At 35.5% G+C, this 14781-nt stretch overlaps 1 protein-coding gene across 1 annotated transcript; it reads left to right on the top strand.

The window, feature by feature from the left end:
* Positions 1–38: 38 nt before the first annotated feature.
* LOC128245574 (4-hydroxybutyrate coenzyme A transferase-like) lies at positions 39–12491 on the top strand. Its single transcript, XM_052963772.1, has 9 exons — positions 39–255; positions 3506–3658; positions 4314–4440; positions 5169–5281; positions 6259–6447; positions 8093–8308; positions 8893–9030; positions 9643–9771; positions 10277–12491. The coding sequence occupies exons 1-9, from the start codon at positions 93–95 to the stop codon at positions 10459–10461; spliced, it is 1413 nt and encodes a 470-aa protein (XP_052819732.1). The 5' UTR covers positions 39–92; the 3' UTR covers positions 10462–12491.
* Positions 12492–14781: the final 2290 nt, after the last annotated feature.

Consider the following 14781-nt stretch of genomic DNA (forward strand, 5'->3'; position numbering starts at 1 on the left):
GACGCTTATTGAATATCGCTACGGGAATGTAACCTTGATTGTTTGGCGGCCTTGACCTTGTTAATGCATCAATTTCAGTTTCAGGGCTAAAAATGTCAGCGATGTTTCAACCCGTTTGTCGGTTGTTTCCTCGAGTGTCATCAGTTGTCGGGCGTCGGAATTTCTTCATTTATACACCTAACGCTTTGACACCACAGGTTGACCGCGAACCGACGTGGAAAAAGGCCGAAGATGCAGTTCAAGCGATTGAAAGCGGTGAGGATACGTTGTTTATAAAATATAAATACTTTATTTTTGCAGAACGCACGTAAATTTTCTTAATCTTTAATAGGTAGTTTTTGGTAATAATGCAGTGCAAAGTTAAGATATCTACTTTACTGTATTCCAGTATATTTATTACTCCATTGGCGACCAATAACTTGTATTTATCATATGTACATGTATGTTATTGCAAATCATGCAGCTTACATATCAGATGTAGGTTAAATGACAAGTACATGTACACATGTAGGGCATTTTAGTCTTTACCGCTTTATCAACTTTCAAAGATGTGACAAGCCATAGTTTACTTCTGAAAATGATCAAATAAAAAAAAATTGGAGCAGTATACTGGACTTCCCAGGAGTTGAGGTATTTTCATAATTATGTTTACATTGCCAGGTCATTGACCTTCACTGCAATTTGCTTTTTTGTTGACATCAGTATGTAAAACTTAATGCGTTGAATTACTTTCTATTCCTCAATACTGGCACTAGTACCGTAATGTAATCCATGCAACTCAATCAGAATTCATTTTCCTCTTCTTCTCCCATATACTGAGCTGGGCTCTTCAAAGAGTATAAGTAGCTCAACAAGATTAGGCGTTGTGGTGGCGCACAGTGTCTCAATGTTAAAATTCGCACAGTGTCTTAAAATTTAAAAATTTTAAAACTATATACAGTGTCATGTCTAGTGAAGAAGTGTCAGGTTACTCCGCTAAGAGCAACCTGAATGCATCCATGGTGGGCGCAGATACTGTGCTAGCAGGTAAGAGGTTCCATTCACGCACTGTCCGTGGGAAGAAGGAGTTTGCCAGTACCTGGTCTGTTATTCGCTCCTGGAATAGCCGGTGTTGGCCCCTGGTTCGCGCATCGCCACTTTGGAGGTACCTGTCTGCGTTGATGTCTACAAGGTTATTGCGGATCTTGTACATCATGGACAACCGGCTGTGTTTTCGACCCTGTTCGAGGGACTCCCAGTTAAGGTCTTTTATCATGTTGGTGACGCATCCTGGGGTCTTTGTAGAATAGTCGTTAAAGACAAAGCGGGCTGCTCTACGCTGGACCTGCTCAATGGCTTTGATGTGGTTTTGCTGGTGTGGGTCCCAGACGGTGGCTGCATTTTCAAGTGAGGGGCGGACCATGGCCTTGTATGAAGCTTCCTTAACTTCTCGCTTTTTTATATATTTTGTAATGCCCAGACAGTAGGGATAAAACATAGTCTAAAATAATAGACATGTTATACGTGATTCTTCTAATCCCTAACGTCTAAACGGGTTTGTTCAAAAAACGGGGGTGTTTGAAAATATTGAAATTGTATTGAGAGAAGTATTTTATGTTTAAAATGGATAATAAAGGTTTATATTCATATTTTCCATGTAAGTGTAAAGCTATTTTGCACAAAACAAGCATTAAATGCATTAAAACACATGATTTACCTTTCCAATAAAACGAAACTTGACTGACACAGACAACAATTATGCCAAGCGTAACAACTTGACCCAATCGGAAGAACTCAGCCACCTCCGACAAGCTTCGAGATAGACCTCGTAAATACAATCGTAACAACTCGGCCATGGCTGAAGAGTTCCGATTGTTGTAAAATTGTTAACTGCAGCCTTGCAGGTGCCCTTCATGTATATATCGTTATGTTTTGACAGAATGAAATGAAGAAAAACCCGGCAAACTCATAATTATTCGTTGGATATTTATTTTGTTTGTTTACGGAACTAATATAAAAAAATAACATAATCTGGTAATATTTCTAGGGATGGAAACCGGATACCAAATCGGTATCCGGATATTCGTATCAAGTATTCGAATACCATCCGGATACTCGTATCAAATTGTTTTCATAATATGTAAATTTCCTATTATATGTCACCCACCTTCTGTTATTTGACATAATTGTCCTCTTAATTTATAATTCGTCATATGGCAATTTCACTTTTTCATTCATTCTTTCTCAGTCTTAATAATTTATAATGTTATAATTAAAGCTAAACAACTCATTTTACGTCATAAAACTCATGATGAATACCACATAAACACCTCGCTAATTTGATAGTCACTTCGGCCGAGGTGGTTGCTTGGTTACTGCCACGTGCTTTCGAGTTTGTTATTTATCAGCAGGTTTCATGTTAAATGACGCTTTGATTATTTGATTGTCGATTGTAATTTTATTTCATTACATTGTTTGATTTAATGCAATACCTACAATTTCTGCAGTGTTTTGTAATAAAGCATATAATTGCGGAAAAGATAAGAAGACAAAAAGAAGATCTGATTTTTCTTTATTTACATGCTGTACTTTTTTATTTATCGAATAAACTAAACGTGTTTACATATGGTATGAAAAAGAAATTACAAGATGCAAAATGATGGAAAAGTGAAAAGATAAACAAATTTGTTTTTGTATTTATTGTTCAGATAGCAATGATTTCTTCATGCATATTCATCAAAAATATGATTGGTCATTAATAGCTTTGATTGCACGACCCTTATCTTGTGATTGGACGATCAATTCCTACAGATTAATGATCAATCCGTTTAATATCAACTAGTGTCAATTAAGCACATCTGAGATCATAAAACAACACTTGTCATTGTAAACAAGGTCACAGAACTTTACAAGGTGCTGCACAAGGACACAATATCACGCCTTGTGCAAACACCCAATTAGCAGACGATTTGTGACACATACCCGCTTCGCGACAGACACTGTTGATCACCTGAAATATTTCATCTGAAAAGTTTTATAACAATTGCTATGTCTCTGCTAAGCTATTTCATTGAAATTTTAATTCTTAACGAATATTCGAATACCCATTTTGGTATCCGAATACTTGTGTGATATCCAGATAATCGGATATTCGCTTCCATCCCTAAATATTTCTTGTTTTTATGATATTTTGTGGACGCAATATGCTTAAACCCGGAATCCCGATCGGAATAACTACCCTCTTTTGATACAAAACAATTTGTACGTAAAGGATTTGCCATATCAAATATCGTAAATAAAATGCGTCAACGTACTATTATTTGGACTAGGATAAAACAATAATGGAGCATTGTCAAAATCAGTCTTTTAGAATTGGGATCGCCTTTCAATTAGACATATTTAACTTAACTCATGATGCATTAGTTATTTCTTTGTGTACATTACTGTATACTTTAAACACCTCAGTGGCTGTGAATAAAAGTAGAAGTTAAATCATCTTGACTGAGTCCTTTCCTTTCCCTTTCAGGTTTCAAGGTATTCGTCCATGGCTGTGCTGCCACCCCAAACTACCTACTAGAGCATCTCGCTAACCATGGGAAAAAAGCCGGCCTGAAAGATGTACAACTAATACACATCCCAACTGTTGGTCCAGCTTTGTACAACAATCCGGAGTATGAGGGTCAGTGAAACTTTATAATGTTTCAATGCTATTTCTTTATGTATAAACAAAAGATTTAAAATTAATATATCCTATGCTCTATTACATATTTCTGGTATTATTCTCAATGAGGATTACATAAATCAGCATGTGCAACAATTCTCCATCTTTCCCTTGCCATGGTACGATGTCAACCGTATATGCATTAGTTAGCTTTAAGCTCTGCTAGTTTAGTCAGTAAGGTTGACATTGTTTCACTGCTAGGCAAATCCATGGCCAGGGTTGCTGGTTCGAGTTCGGTTTTGGCATATTCAAATATATTAAAATGTCATAGATCAAAACAGGTTTGCCTTATGAATATTTATAACTTTGTAAGTGTATACAATTTTGAAAACAATACCCTCTGATTTAAGTGTAAGTATAGTTTGTAATAAAGTTTACTTCCATTTTACTGTTATCTGGTTGTTGTTTTACTGTTTTTTTGTTTTTCTAGATAAACAATTTCACAAAGTTCTCAGAAAGAGCTAATGTCATAGATTATTTGTCAGTCATAGTCATGCGTCATCCAATATTTGTCATGAATAATTGACAAAAATTTACTCTCTAGGTTTGAGAAACATGTATGACAATCTTCCAACATTTTTGCGTTGGGTTCATTTGGTTGTTGTCTTTGCAGGTATATTTCGCTCCAACTCTCTATTTATTGGCGCCAACTGCAGAGAGGCCATAGCCGAAGGAAGAGCAGACACTGTTCCAATCTTCCTCAGTGAAATCCCACTGCTGTTTGATAGGAAAATTTACAAGTAAAACATTCTTAGCTTGTCTATTTTTTGAAGAAAAAAAATGATTACCAATAATTGTCATAGTCTTGGTGTTGTTGTTGGTACCTGATCATCATTGGCTTTCGCTGATACAGCATGCAAAAACTTGAACCTTACACAAAACTCATTATATTCAAATGAAACTTGGTACACATCTTGCTAGAGACAATAATTATGCACACATGTATAGCAAAGCCCATAACTCTGGCATAAATAAATGCTAAATTATGTACCTTGTTTGAGTGAAGAAAAAAACAGACAAGCATTGACATTGGCATTCAATGTGTTGCTTGCGCTCTAGTTGAAATATCAGTCTTAATGATTTAAATAAAAAATAAAATAAACAGTGAGTATGGTTAATTGAGTTTTATACTGGGCCAAATGTTGATCTTTTGGATCTAGATTCAGGTACATACATTTTTTCTTTTTCCATGATATCATGCTTAATTTTAAAAAAAATGATAAAATGCAAAATTTGATGCATACATACTCGTACAATCAGAATAATGTTTGACTTATTAAATGTATTCCATGTTTATGACATCATTTAATTTCTTAAAACTTTAACTCTGTGATCTGGGAAACAGCATGTGAAGGCTTGTTAATGCTTGCTGATTCTGGGGAAAAAAGAATTGATATCAAAGAAATATCCATCTTTAAAGATGGTCAAATTGCAACTGTATAAACAACACTAATATTCTTACTTCAAGGCTTGATGTTGCATTGATCCATGTGAGTCCCCCGGACCAGCATGGTTTCTGTTCACTGGGGACAAGTGTGGATTGTACACGTGCTGCTGTGCAACATGCTAAATATATCATTGGTAGGTCATCCCTTGGTTTTAATAAGGCTTAAGGTAATTAGGGACAATAATCTTCAAGCGTGGAATGTAAACGTGCTGCCCGGCAACATGCTTTAAACATCATTGGTAGGTCTTAACCTGGTTTTACTAAGGCTTAGGGTAATTAGGGGCCATATCTTGCAAGCATGGACTATACTACAGCAGCCTTTCAGTAGGATATGTACATCATATGTAGGTCTTTCCTTGGATTTTCTTACGCTAAGGGTAATTAGGGACCATATTCTTCAAGCATGGAATGTACACATGTGGTCTTGCAAACAAGTTCATCATCGGTAGGTTTGCCCTTGGTCAAAGGTTAAGGTTGCAGTTACATTGACCTTAAATCTGTTTCCCATCATTATCTGAATAACATTCCGGTACAGGGACCTCAAAATTGTAAGGCATGTTGGTCACTATCAGTATATGATGTTGAGCTGAAACCAGTTTCTGATCAATATCTAAAGAACGCTGGGGCTCAAGAATTTGAAACTTGGCCAGTAGATGAACCAGATTGATTTTGAGGTCAATGGGTTAAAGGTCAAGGTTGTGGTGACCATCCTTTTCAGATCGAGAACTTATGAAAAGAATGCTGGGAGACAGGCATTTCAAGTTAAGTTGACAGGTTGGTCATGTCTAGATCAATAACTGATGAACACTTGAGCCTAGGAGCCCCATACTTGTTCAGCTGTTTGAATGCTACCAGTGGATGATCCATATTTATAATGAATACAAAGTTTTCAAATCAGTACACTTTGTTAAGCCATTTACCTACATCATTCACTTAAAGGTTATACAGTGCAAGTTCTATCTAATTTTAACTTTCTCTGTCATGTTTTTTTTAACTTTGTCTTTTTTTACTTTTTGTCATGTTTTATTCTTCTTCTTTTTCTCCTTCTTTATGCCATTTTTATACTATAAATTAAAGTCAAAGACTACATACACAGGAACTTACATTTCAGCCCAGGTGAACAAACAGATGCCTAGGACCCTCGGAGACAGCTTAATTCACATGTCCCACATAGACTGTATGGTGGAAAATGACGCACCATTGCCTGAAATCGCCCCAATGATCCGCACCCCAGAGATCAATGAGATTGCCCGTCTCATAGCTGATAACTTAGTAGAGGATGGTGCCACTTTGCAAACAGGTGAGTTGGGTTAATTTCTCCAGAAATCATGCCCATAACTTTAATATGGGATTATTAACAAAGCCCTAAATTGCGCTACTAAGATCAATAGATTGCCTGACTCATGACAACTTAGAAGAGGATGGTGCCGCTTTGAAAAAGGTGAGTTAAATGTCATTGGCATTAGTTTTTAGCTCGACTACTCGAAGAATAAGGAGGGCTAAACTACTCGCCCCAGCGTCGGCGTACGGTTAAAGTTTGAGGGCAAGTTGGGATTTTCTCTTATAAGTCCAATACCCTTCATTTAATTGACTTAATACTTCACACAGCTGTTCAGGGTCATCGCATTATGAGGTTAGATAGCTTCATATTATCCTTTATTCAAATTATGGCCCCTGATTGACTTTGGAACTTAGGTTAAAGTTTAAGGGCAGGTTGGGATATTTCTTAATAACTTCTATACCCTTCATTCAATTGACTTAATACTTCACACAGTTGTTCAGTACCATCGCACAATGAGGTTACATAACTCCATATTATCCTTAATACAAGTTATGGCTCCAGATTGACTTAGGAAATTAGGTTAAAGTTTAAGGTCAAGTTTGGATTTTAATAAAAACTTCTATACCCTTCATTCAATTGACTTAATACTTTGCACTATTAATGAAGACCATCTTACAATAAGGTTACATAACTCCATTGAAACCCTAAATACCAATTATGGCCCTTGATTTACTCTTTTTTTTTAAATTTTCTTTTTATTTCTTTTGACAAGCACATTTTTATATTGTTAACCAGATTTTCACAAAGGGAAAACAAGTTATTTGAATGACTTGTGTCATTGTTTGGGCAGGCTGGTAGGAGGGCAGCGTCAAAGTCACCTTATGTATCGAATAATTTTAGCTAGGTTTGACATCTAGTGACCAAACTTGGTATATAGGAAGAGGTTATAGAGACCTTTCATGAGATTGCCTTTGAGGCCCATAGGGTCAAGGTCAAAGCTACATTTAATAGAAATATGGTATTGAATAACTTAAGTAAGGGTTGACATATTGTAAGCAAACCAGGTATATATAAAGAGTTAATAGAGGCCTTTCATGTGATTGTGTTTTGGGCCCCCGAGAGTTATGGTCACTGTTAACTTTTTAATTTGATTTTTGTTGCTTTTAACAGGCACATACATAATTATTGTATTCACTTCTAAGTCAAAGCGGCGTAGTCGAGCGTGCTGTCTTACGACAGCTCTTGTTTATGTATTTGTCACAGGTATTGGTAACCTACAGTATTTTATGTATTTGTCATAGGTATCCTATAGTATTTCATGTATTTGTCACAGGTATTGGTAACCTACAGTATTTTATGTATTTGTCACAGGTTTTGGTAACCTACAGTATTTTATGTATTTGTCATAGGTATCCTACAGTATTTCATGTATTTGTCACAGGTATTGGTAACCTACAGTATTTCATGTATTTGTCTCAGGTATTGGTAACCTACAGTATTTTATGTATTTGTCACAGGTTTTGGTATCCTACAGTATTTTATGTATTTGTCACAGGTATCCTACAGTATTTCATGTATTTGTCACAGGTATTGGTAACCTACAGTATTTCATGTATTTGTCACAGGTATTGGTAACCTACAGTATTTTATGTATTTGTCTCAGGTATTGGTAACCTACCTGATGCTGTCCTCCACAAGCTATACAACCACAAAGACCTGGGTTTCCACTCCGAGATGATCAGCGACACTGTTGTAAATCTTGTGGAAAAAGGCGCGCTCACAAATGCCAAGAAGAATATCCAGACTGGGAAGATTGTTTGCAGCTTTGCCATGGGCACAAAGAAATTGTACTCCTTCCTGGATGATAACTGTTTCGTTGGTATGTTCTTTAAACTTAAATATATAACCACAATATACATGTTTAAGTAGAATTATTTTGATCATTTTAAGCTCAACTGTTTTTCAAAAAAAACAAGTCAGGCTCTTGTGATTACATCGGTGTTGTCAGCAGCTTGGCAAACACTTCAAATCTGGCCATAACGCAAAAAATCTTTTAAGATACTCAGATGAAACTTGGTACACATGTTGCTAGAGACAATAAGCACATCGATAGCAAGACACATTACTCTGGCTGTAATAATAATTGAGTTATGCCCCTTGTTTTACTGGAAATTTAAGAACAGATGAGCTTTGGTATAAGCCGTTGTGGCGCCCGTTTTGACTTTTAGAATATCAGGGTTTGCTATAAGGGTAGTTAATTTGTGATCACATATTAAGCAATTATATTTAAAATTATAAGAACAATTATGATGAGACTTATTAAAGTTTGGCTTACCAATTTAGGAATATCTTTTACATTCGTGGTAATGTCTATATAAGAAAATGATAGTAAACATCCAGACTGTATGTTAAATTACCGGTAGGTAAAGGCTCATGATTTTACATCCATGATTTGCATTTCAGCTTTCCATGAGTGTGATTTCACAAACAATATATCTCTGATCAGCCAAAACCCGCGTGTGACTGCCATCAACACTTGCCTGGAGATTGACCTCACTGGTCAGGTGTGCTCCGACTCTATCGGTACCAAGATGTACTCAGGTAAGTAATTTTGAAATTGTAAATTCTGGCTGTTTAGCTGCTTTTTTTCCAATCTTGCAAAAAGCTTGTGACACCCCTCAAGTCTTCTTCTGTATAATCATAAGTGCAAAAACTTGGCCATAACTTAAAAGCTACCAAGATATTTACATGAGGTTTGATATACAGGTTACAAGTGCCAATAGGCTTATCAATGCCCATAACTCAGGCCTTAATAATAGTTAAGTTATTCCCCTTTATAGACAGAAATAATAATATGGGCGAGTGCTGCCAGCCTCTTGTGGGGCTCCTGTTTCTAGGCAGCCCATTACGGCATTAGTCTTCAAGCTGACCAATTCCCAACAGGGATTTTGTTTTAAATCATTCTTCCATTTCCAATTTGATGAATGTAACAATAGAATTTCACAAAGATTTTTGAAAGTTCTTATTCCCAAAATGCTTAGAAGAGACCTGTTAATAAAAAATATTTGACATTTTGATAATATTTTTGTTTTTAATAATGGTTGCAAGTCTAAGTGATTGGCATATAGGGCTAGTGGGTTGCTGATTCAATCATCATTTAAAGCTTTTTCGACGATTACTTACTCATTTTAAGTCTGCGCATTTTCATTCCAGGTTTTGGTGGACAGATTGACTTTATGCGAGGAGCTGCCTTAAGTTTGGATGGAGAAGGCAAGCCTATCATAGCCTGTACATCAACAACTGAGGATGGAATATCCAGAATAGTTCCCATGCTGAAAGACGGTAAGCTCTTATTTTGTTCAGTATCATATTCTGTTAAAGGTACTCGCTGATGTTTTGGTAATATCCACTTTTTTTGTATGACGAAATAAAGTATGTCAAATCATTTTGAGTGTTAAAACTAAGATACCAAAAGCTGGAACCCTTCTGCAAATGTTGATATTTGCTCAAATATTGTGTTTGAAGAACACAATTTTCATTTGCATTGACAACGCAATTGGTCACTTAATTATAGCTTTGTTATTGGATGATTGACATTATCACATGATGTTATCAATGTATTGTGAAGAGGTCAAAATATCCACCTCTTTTGTTAAAGTACTTATTGCCTTGTGGTTTAGGCATTAAGGTTCTATTTTTTTCATGACTTATCTGGCATGGGTTCGCACCAGATGCATTACTTAGGAACTCCTTTAAATTGTGATTAAATATTTGATAAGAATATCCAATTACATTGTAAATTTTCTGTACTTGTTTGTGGAAACAAAAGATGTGTTTGTATTTCCAGGTGCTGGAGTTGTGACAACACGCGCTCACGTGCATTACATCGTAACCGAGTATGGAATTGCTTTCCTCTTTGGCAAAAACTTGAGACAACGAGCTTACGAACTCATTAAAATCGCCCATCCTAATGAGCGGGAAAACCTGGAAAAAGCTGCCTTTGAAAGATTTAAATGCATGCCATCACCCTAAGGGGATCTTAATAATAATTTAAACCTTTTTGTAGGCCATCTAATTTAGAGTCTCATCCCCTAGGTACCCGGTCAGTCTAAACATTTTTTGTTTGACAGAAAAAAATAGCCTTGGTCTGTAATTGGTCAAAAATTAAGGAATCTGTGTAGAAATTAGAATTTATCACACCCGTTTTGCTCGATCATTTGTATTTGGTCTCTTTACGAAAAAACCTGAGGTATTGTGAAAGCCTTGGTGTCTGAGTTGTCTGTGCTGTCTGAGTTGTCTGTGCTGTCTGAGTTGTCTGTGCTGTTGTGCGAACACTGAAACCATGCCTTTACCTCAAAAACTGTTCAAGATATTAAAACAAAATTTGACCATGTTACCAGAGATAATATGCACATGTCTTTGACAGTTGTCATTTGACAGTTGTCATGTGACAGTTGTCATGTGACAGCTGTCATGTGACTTTGACAGTTATCATGTGACTTTTACAGTTGTCATGTGATGTGTATAATGAAAATATTACTGCAGTTTAGAAGTAGGGGAGAAAAAATACACCTGTCTACACACATGTTCATAGCAAGGCGTTTAACTCTGGTTTCATTTATTGTAAAGTTATGTCCCTCGTTCATCTGAACAAAATCAGATGATTGGTAGGGCTCGCTCCGTGGAACTTTTGTTTATCTAAAAAATGAAAGGTTAAATCTGCCCTCACATCTATTATAGTGATCGGGATGAGAATCTAAAAACTTTCCCTGATAGCCTTATTTGTTTACTAATATTCTTGTTACTTGATTGTAAATGATAGAATTATAGATTTTTTACATTTGTTCAATGCATATAAGCGCTTTTAAACTATGATTTTGTATATTTTTCAAAGATCGATAATTTGCATGATTTCATTGAAGCAAACAATTAGCAAAATTGTTTATATTCTAGTTGAATATCTAATAAATTTTATAAAAATGTGAATGATTTATAATTCCAAACAATGCTAAGTAGTATATTATTATATAGCTGGTATATATAATTTGAAATGATGGATCTATGTCTGCTGTAGATGAACTAATTAGCCTGATATCTTTAAGCAATATTATAAAAAAAAATTAAACGTTTGTCATTCTGCTAACATTATTTTCTTTCATTTAAGTGCTGCCCTTGTTATATGCTTAGTATACTTCTTTTATTTTCATGGGGTTCAGAGAGTCACATGGCAAACAAGAGACTTTGATTTTCTCTGGCAAAATGTCATTAAGACCAGTCAGTAATTGTTTAATTTTTCACTGTAGAGCTTGTCTGATTTTTCACTAAAAGCTTAAAAGAAAGACAGATGTGAACGTCTGATTTTAATCTAGGATGATAATACAGACATATATATCCCAATTTAAATGTATTTATGTTTTACCACATACAATGGTTAATGTTCAAGTGTCTTTAAAATGTGTATACATGCACTTTCATCCTTGCAGGTTTTTCTCAGGTATTTTAAAAAAATGGCCTTTTTTTTACAAAATTGGGATTTTTTTAAACAATTATCTAGTTTAGATATACTCAAATACTGGTAACCATTAGTTTGTAGGCTTTTATAACTGAAACTTAAATAATTACAGTTTTTGAAACATAAGTATTCCTGATTGGAACCCCCCGCATATTCTTTGGCATTTGGAACATAAGTGAATATCAGCTCTAAAAGTCCTTTTCTTTGTACAACTTCTGCTTGTGTTTACAAAAAGGCATTAAAGATAATTGTTTACTTATACCGTTATAACTTGATGATATTATTGAGATTATGCTTCTGTCAAACTGTTCATTCTGACAGTGTTAATGCATGTACTTTATATCAGTTGTACTGGTACAATGTTTTTGAAGGTATTTTTGGCTGTATGTTCATGGTTTGCCTTGTTTTTATGATAGATTAAATTATGTTATTTTTATTATTAGCTTATAAAGCAAATGTTTTATAATTAGAATGTACTGATATACCTTATATATTATCTTCCAGGGCAGGAATGTGAAAAATTAAAATAAAAATAATTTGATTTTAGTAATGATGCAGTTTTTAGCTCTATTGACCAAAGTGTGTCCTTGTGCCTGTACGTGCATCCGAAAACAATTGCTTGTGAAGATGAAATAGTCTTTGGTTTTGGTTGCATTTCAATCAAACTTATACAGAAGATAGATATCCATGAGAGTGTGGGTCCTTAAACAGCAAGATCTGTCAATGCATGATTGGATTATGGCCCTTGGAATGATGTAGTTACTCTCCCTTTGCCCTTTGTTTAAAATAAGCAGGAAAACATATGGTCTACTGATTGCTTCCCTTTGAATGAGAATTCAGTATATTGCTTTTACTAGTAGTAGAATGTACATGCTTTGGATTAAAAATTACCAAAAAAAGTTGCCATATGAGCATAGGCTATCATGGTCCTCTTTTTTAACAGTTTTTTCTGGGGGGGGGGACTCATCAACAGATAAGCTATATATAAGCACAGCTTTGAATGTCTGTTCTCTTGTATCTGTTTTCTGTGAAGGTTTTGTTTATATGTTCTTAAGAAGGTTGTTCATCTGTCCATAAACACTCGTTCCTTTAGTTCTGTATATCTAATGGCAGCACTAAAATCTTCATACATAATATATGTACATGTGAATATCTACAAATTGTACGAAATATGCAGGATATATATGTGAATGCATACTGTTCAACAAATGCATACTGACAACGATTTTTTAATACAATCATACTATTTAATATATGATATTTGGACAAAAAGAAAGGCAGATAACAAGAAGCTCCAATATCAGCAGACGATTGTAAACAACCTTGAAATGCTATCTGTAGCCAATTGTTTTAGCCTTTGAGGTAGGTGTGTACATTTATTAATACTCGCACTCGGGCAAGGCCCATTCGGCAAGTGCTCCAATAAGATTGTAAGACATAAACAGTTTTTGGACCAAAGTGCACAGACAGAATGTAACCCTATTTAAAGCTACCCTGGTTCTTTGACGTGCGCCAATGTTCAACCCTGTCACACGGGACCCCGATTCACATCCCTCCCGGAAGACGATTAGTATCCTTTAGTGCTGCGGCGGGACGTGGAACCTGTCACCCCAGGATTGACAGTCAAATGTGTTACCACTAGACCACGGATAAACCACTTAACATTTGATACGTTGTCCAAGGGTTATTATGAGGCTAGTTTGTAGAATCAAATTATTTGAATGGTTAATAGTTATTATTGGACAAATATTGATCAATCAATATTTTTTTGCTAACTTTGACCAAACCAAAGAGTTGAACAGCTTTATTCAATTGGCTACCGTATGTTATATTTCGGCTGGTTTGCATATTAAAACACTTGGTTAATGGTAAATATTGATTCAGCCAATAAATAAATGCTATCTGTGTTCCAACCAAAATATTAACCAGTTTTATAAACTATTGGCTCTAAAATATTTACTAACTTTTAACCACAAGTCCATCAACACGAAGGCATGTTCAAACTTTATAAAGCCCTTTTTTCCTCTGGTTAACCATTTCGTGAAATACCTAGTTTAGATTTACAGAGACTTGATAATTCCTCAGAGGTTCTGGATTTGTGTTTATAAAATTCGTATTCGTATGTTAGTGAAAAACCAAAAAAAATAAGAACAAGTAATATTTTTGCCCCAATTGTTTTTAAGATGCTGACCTAAACACGAATTAAATCACATTTTCACTCGAAGGATAGCGGTACTATCAAACCAACTTGGAAGGTCTTAATAATAACATGTAGAATGAGAATACAGGGATGGGATGCACCAGGATCCAATAGCTATAACGTTAATAATTAGCGACGTACCAAAAGTATCCAAGTCATCCATCTGCGACAATCATGAACACCATTATTCAGAATCTCTTAGTCTGACAGTCGACGAACGACTTCGCCATTACTTAACATTCAACAGGCACGCACTTAATTAAAATTGTAACGTGCGACCGAAACAAACAAACACCAGATGGCCGAGCTTTCTGGCGTAATGAAACTTTATATACACTAACTCTCACATAGCCCGGGCTTTGCTAATTTGCATATAACCAACCAAGTTTACATCCGGTATGAACGTACTTCCGTTTTATACGGAATATTAACCATGCAAAGCTTTCTCTGAAAAATTGTTGAAGTTCCAACTTACTATGCCTCACAGGACAGCTGAGCTTTCTAGCAAGCACATAGAAGTGGATACTATGAACGCACATCCGCCGCCTACAGCGGACCGTTACAAAATAATGCGAAAAATACCTTTTGCTTTTATTAGCGATTTAGCGAAACAAACAACCTAAATAAACATTTTTTCCAA

Source organism: Mya arenaria, chromosome 9 (genome assembly GCF_026914265.1).
Source record: "Mya arenaria isolate MELC-2E11 chromosome 9, ASM2691426v1".
Classification (NCBI taxonomy): Eukaryota; Metazoa; Mollusca; class Bivalvia; order Myida; family Myidae; genus Mya; species Mya arenaria.

Bases quoted from the DNA above. Each gene is read 5' to 3' on its own strand.
- LOC128245574 (XM_052963772.1), top strand. From the start codon at position 93: ATGTCAGCGATGTTTCAACCCGTTTGTCGGTTGTTTCCTCGAGTGTCA. The intron at 9,031-9,642 runs GTAAGTAATTTT...TTTTCATTCCAG, and splicing joins CGGTACCAAGATGTACTCAG to GTTTTGGTGGACAGATTGAC. The intron at 9,772-10,276 runs GTAAGCTCTTAT...TTGTATTTCCAG, and splicing joins AGTTCCCATGCTGAAAGACG to GTGCTGGAGTTGTGACAACA.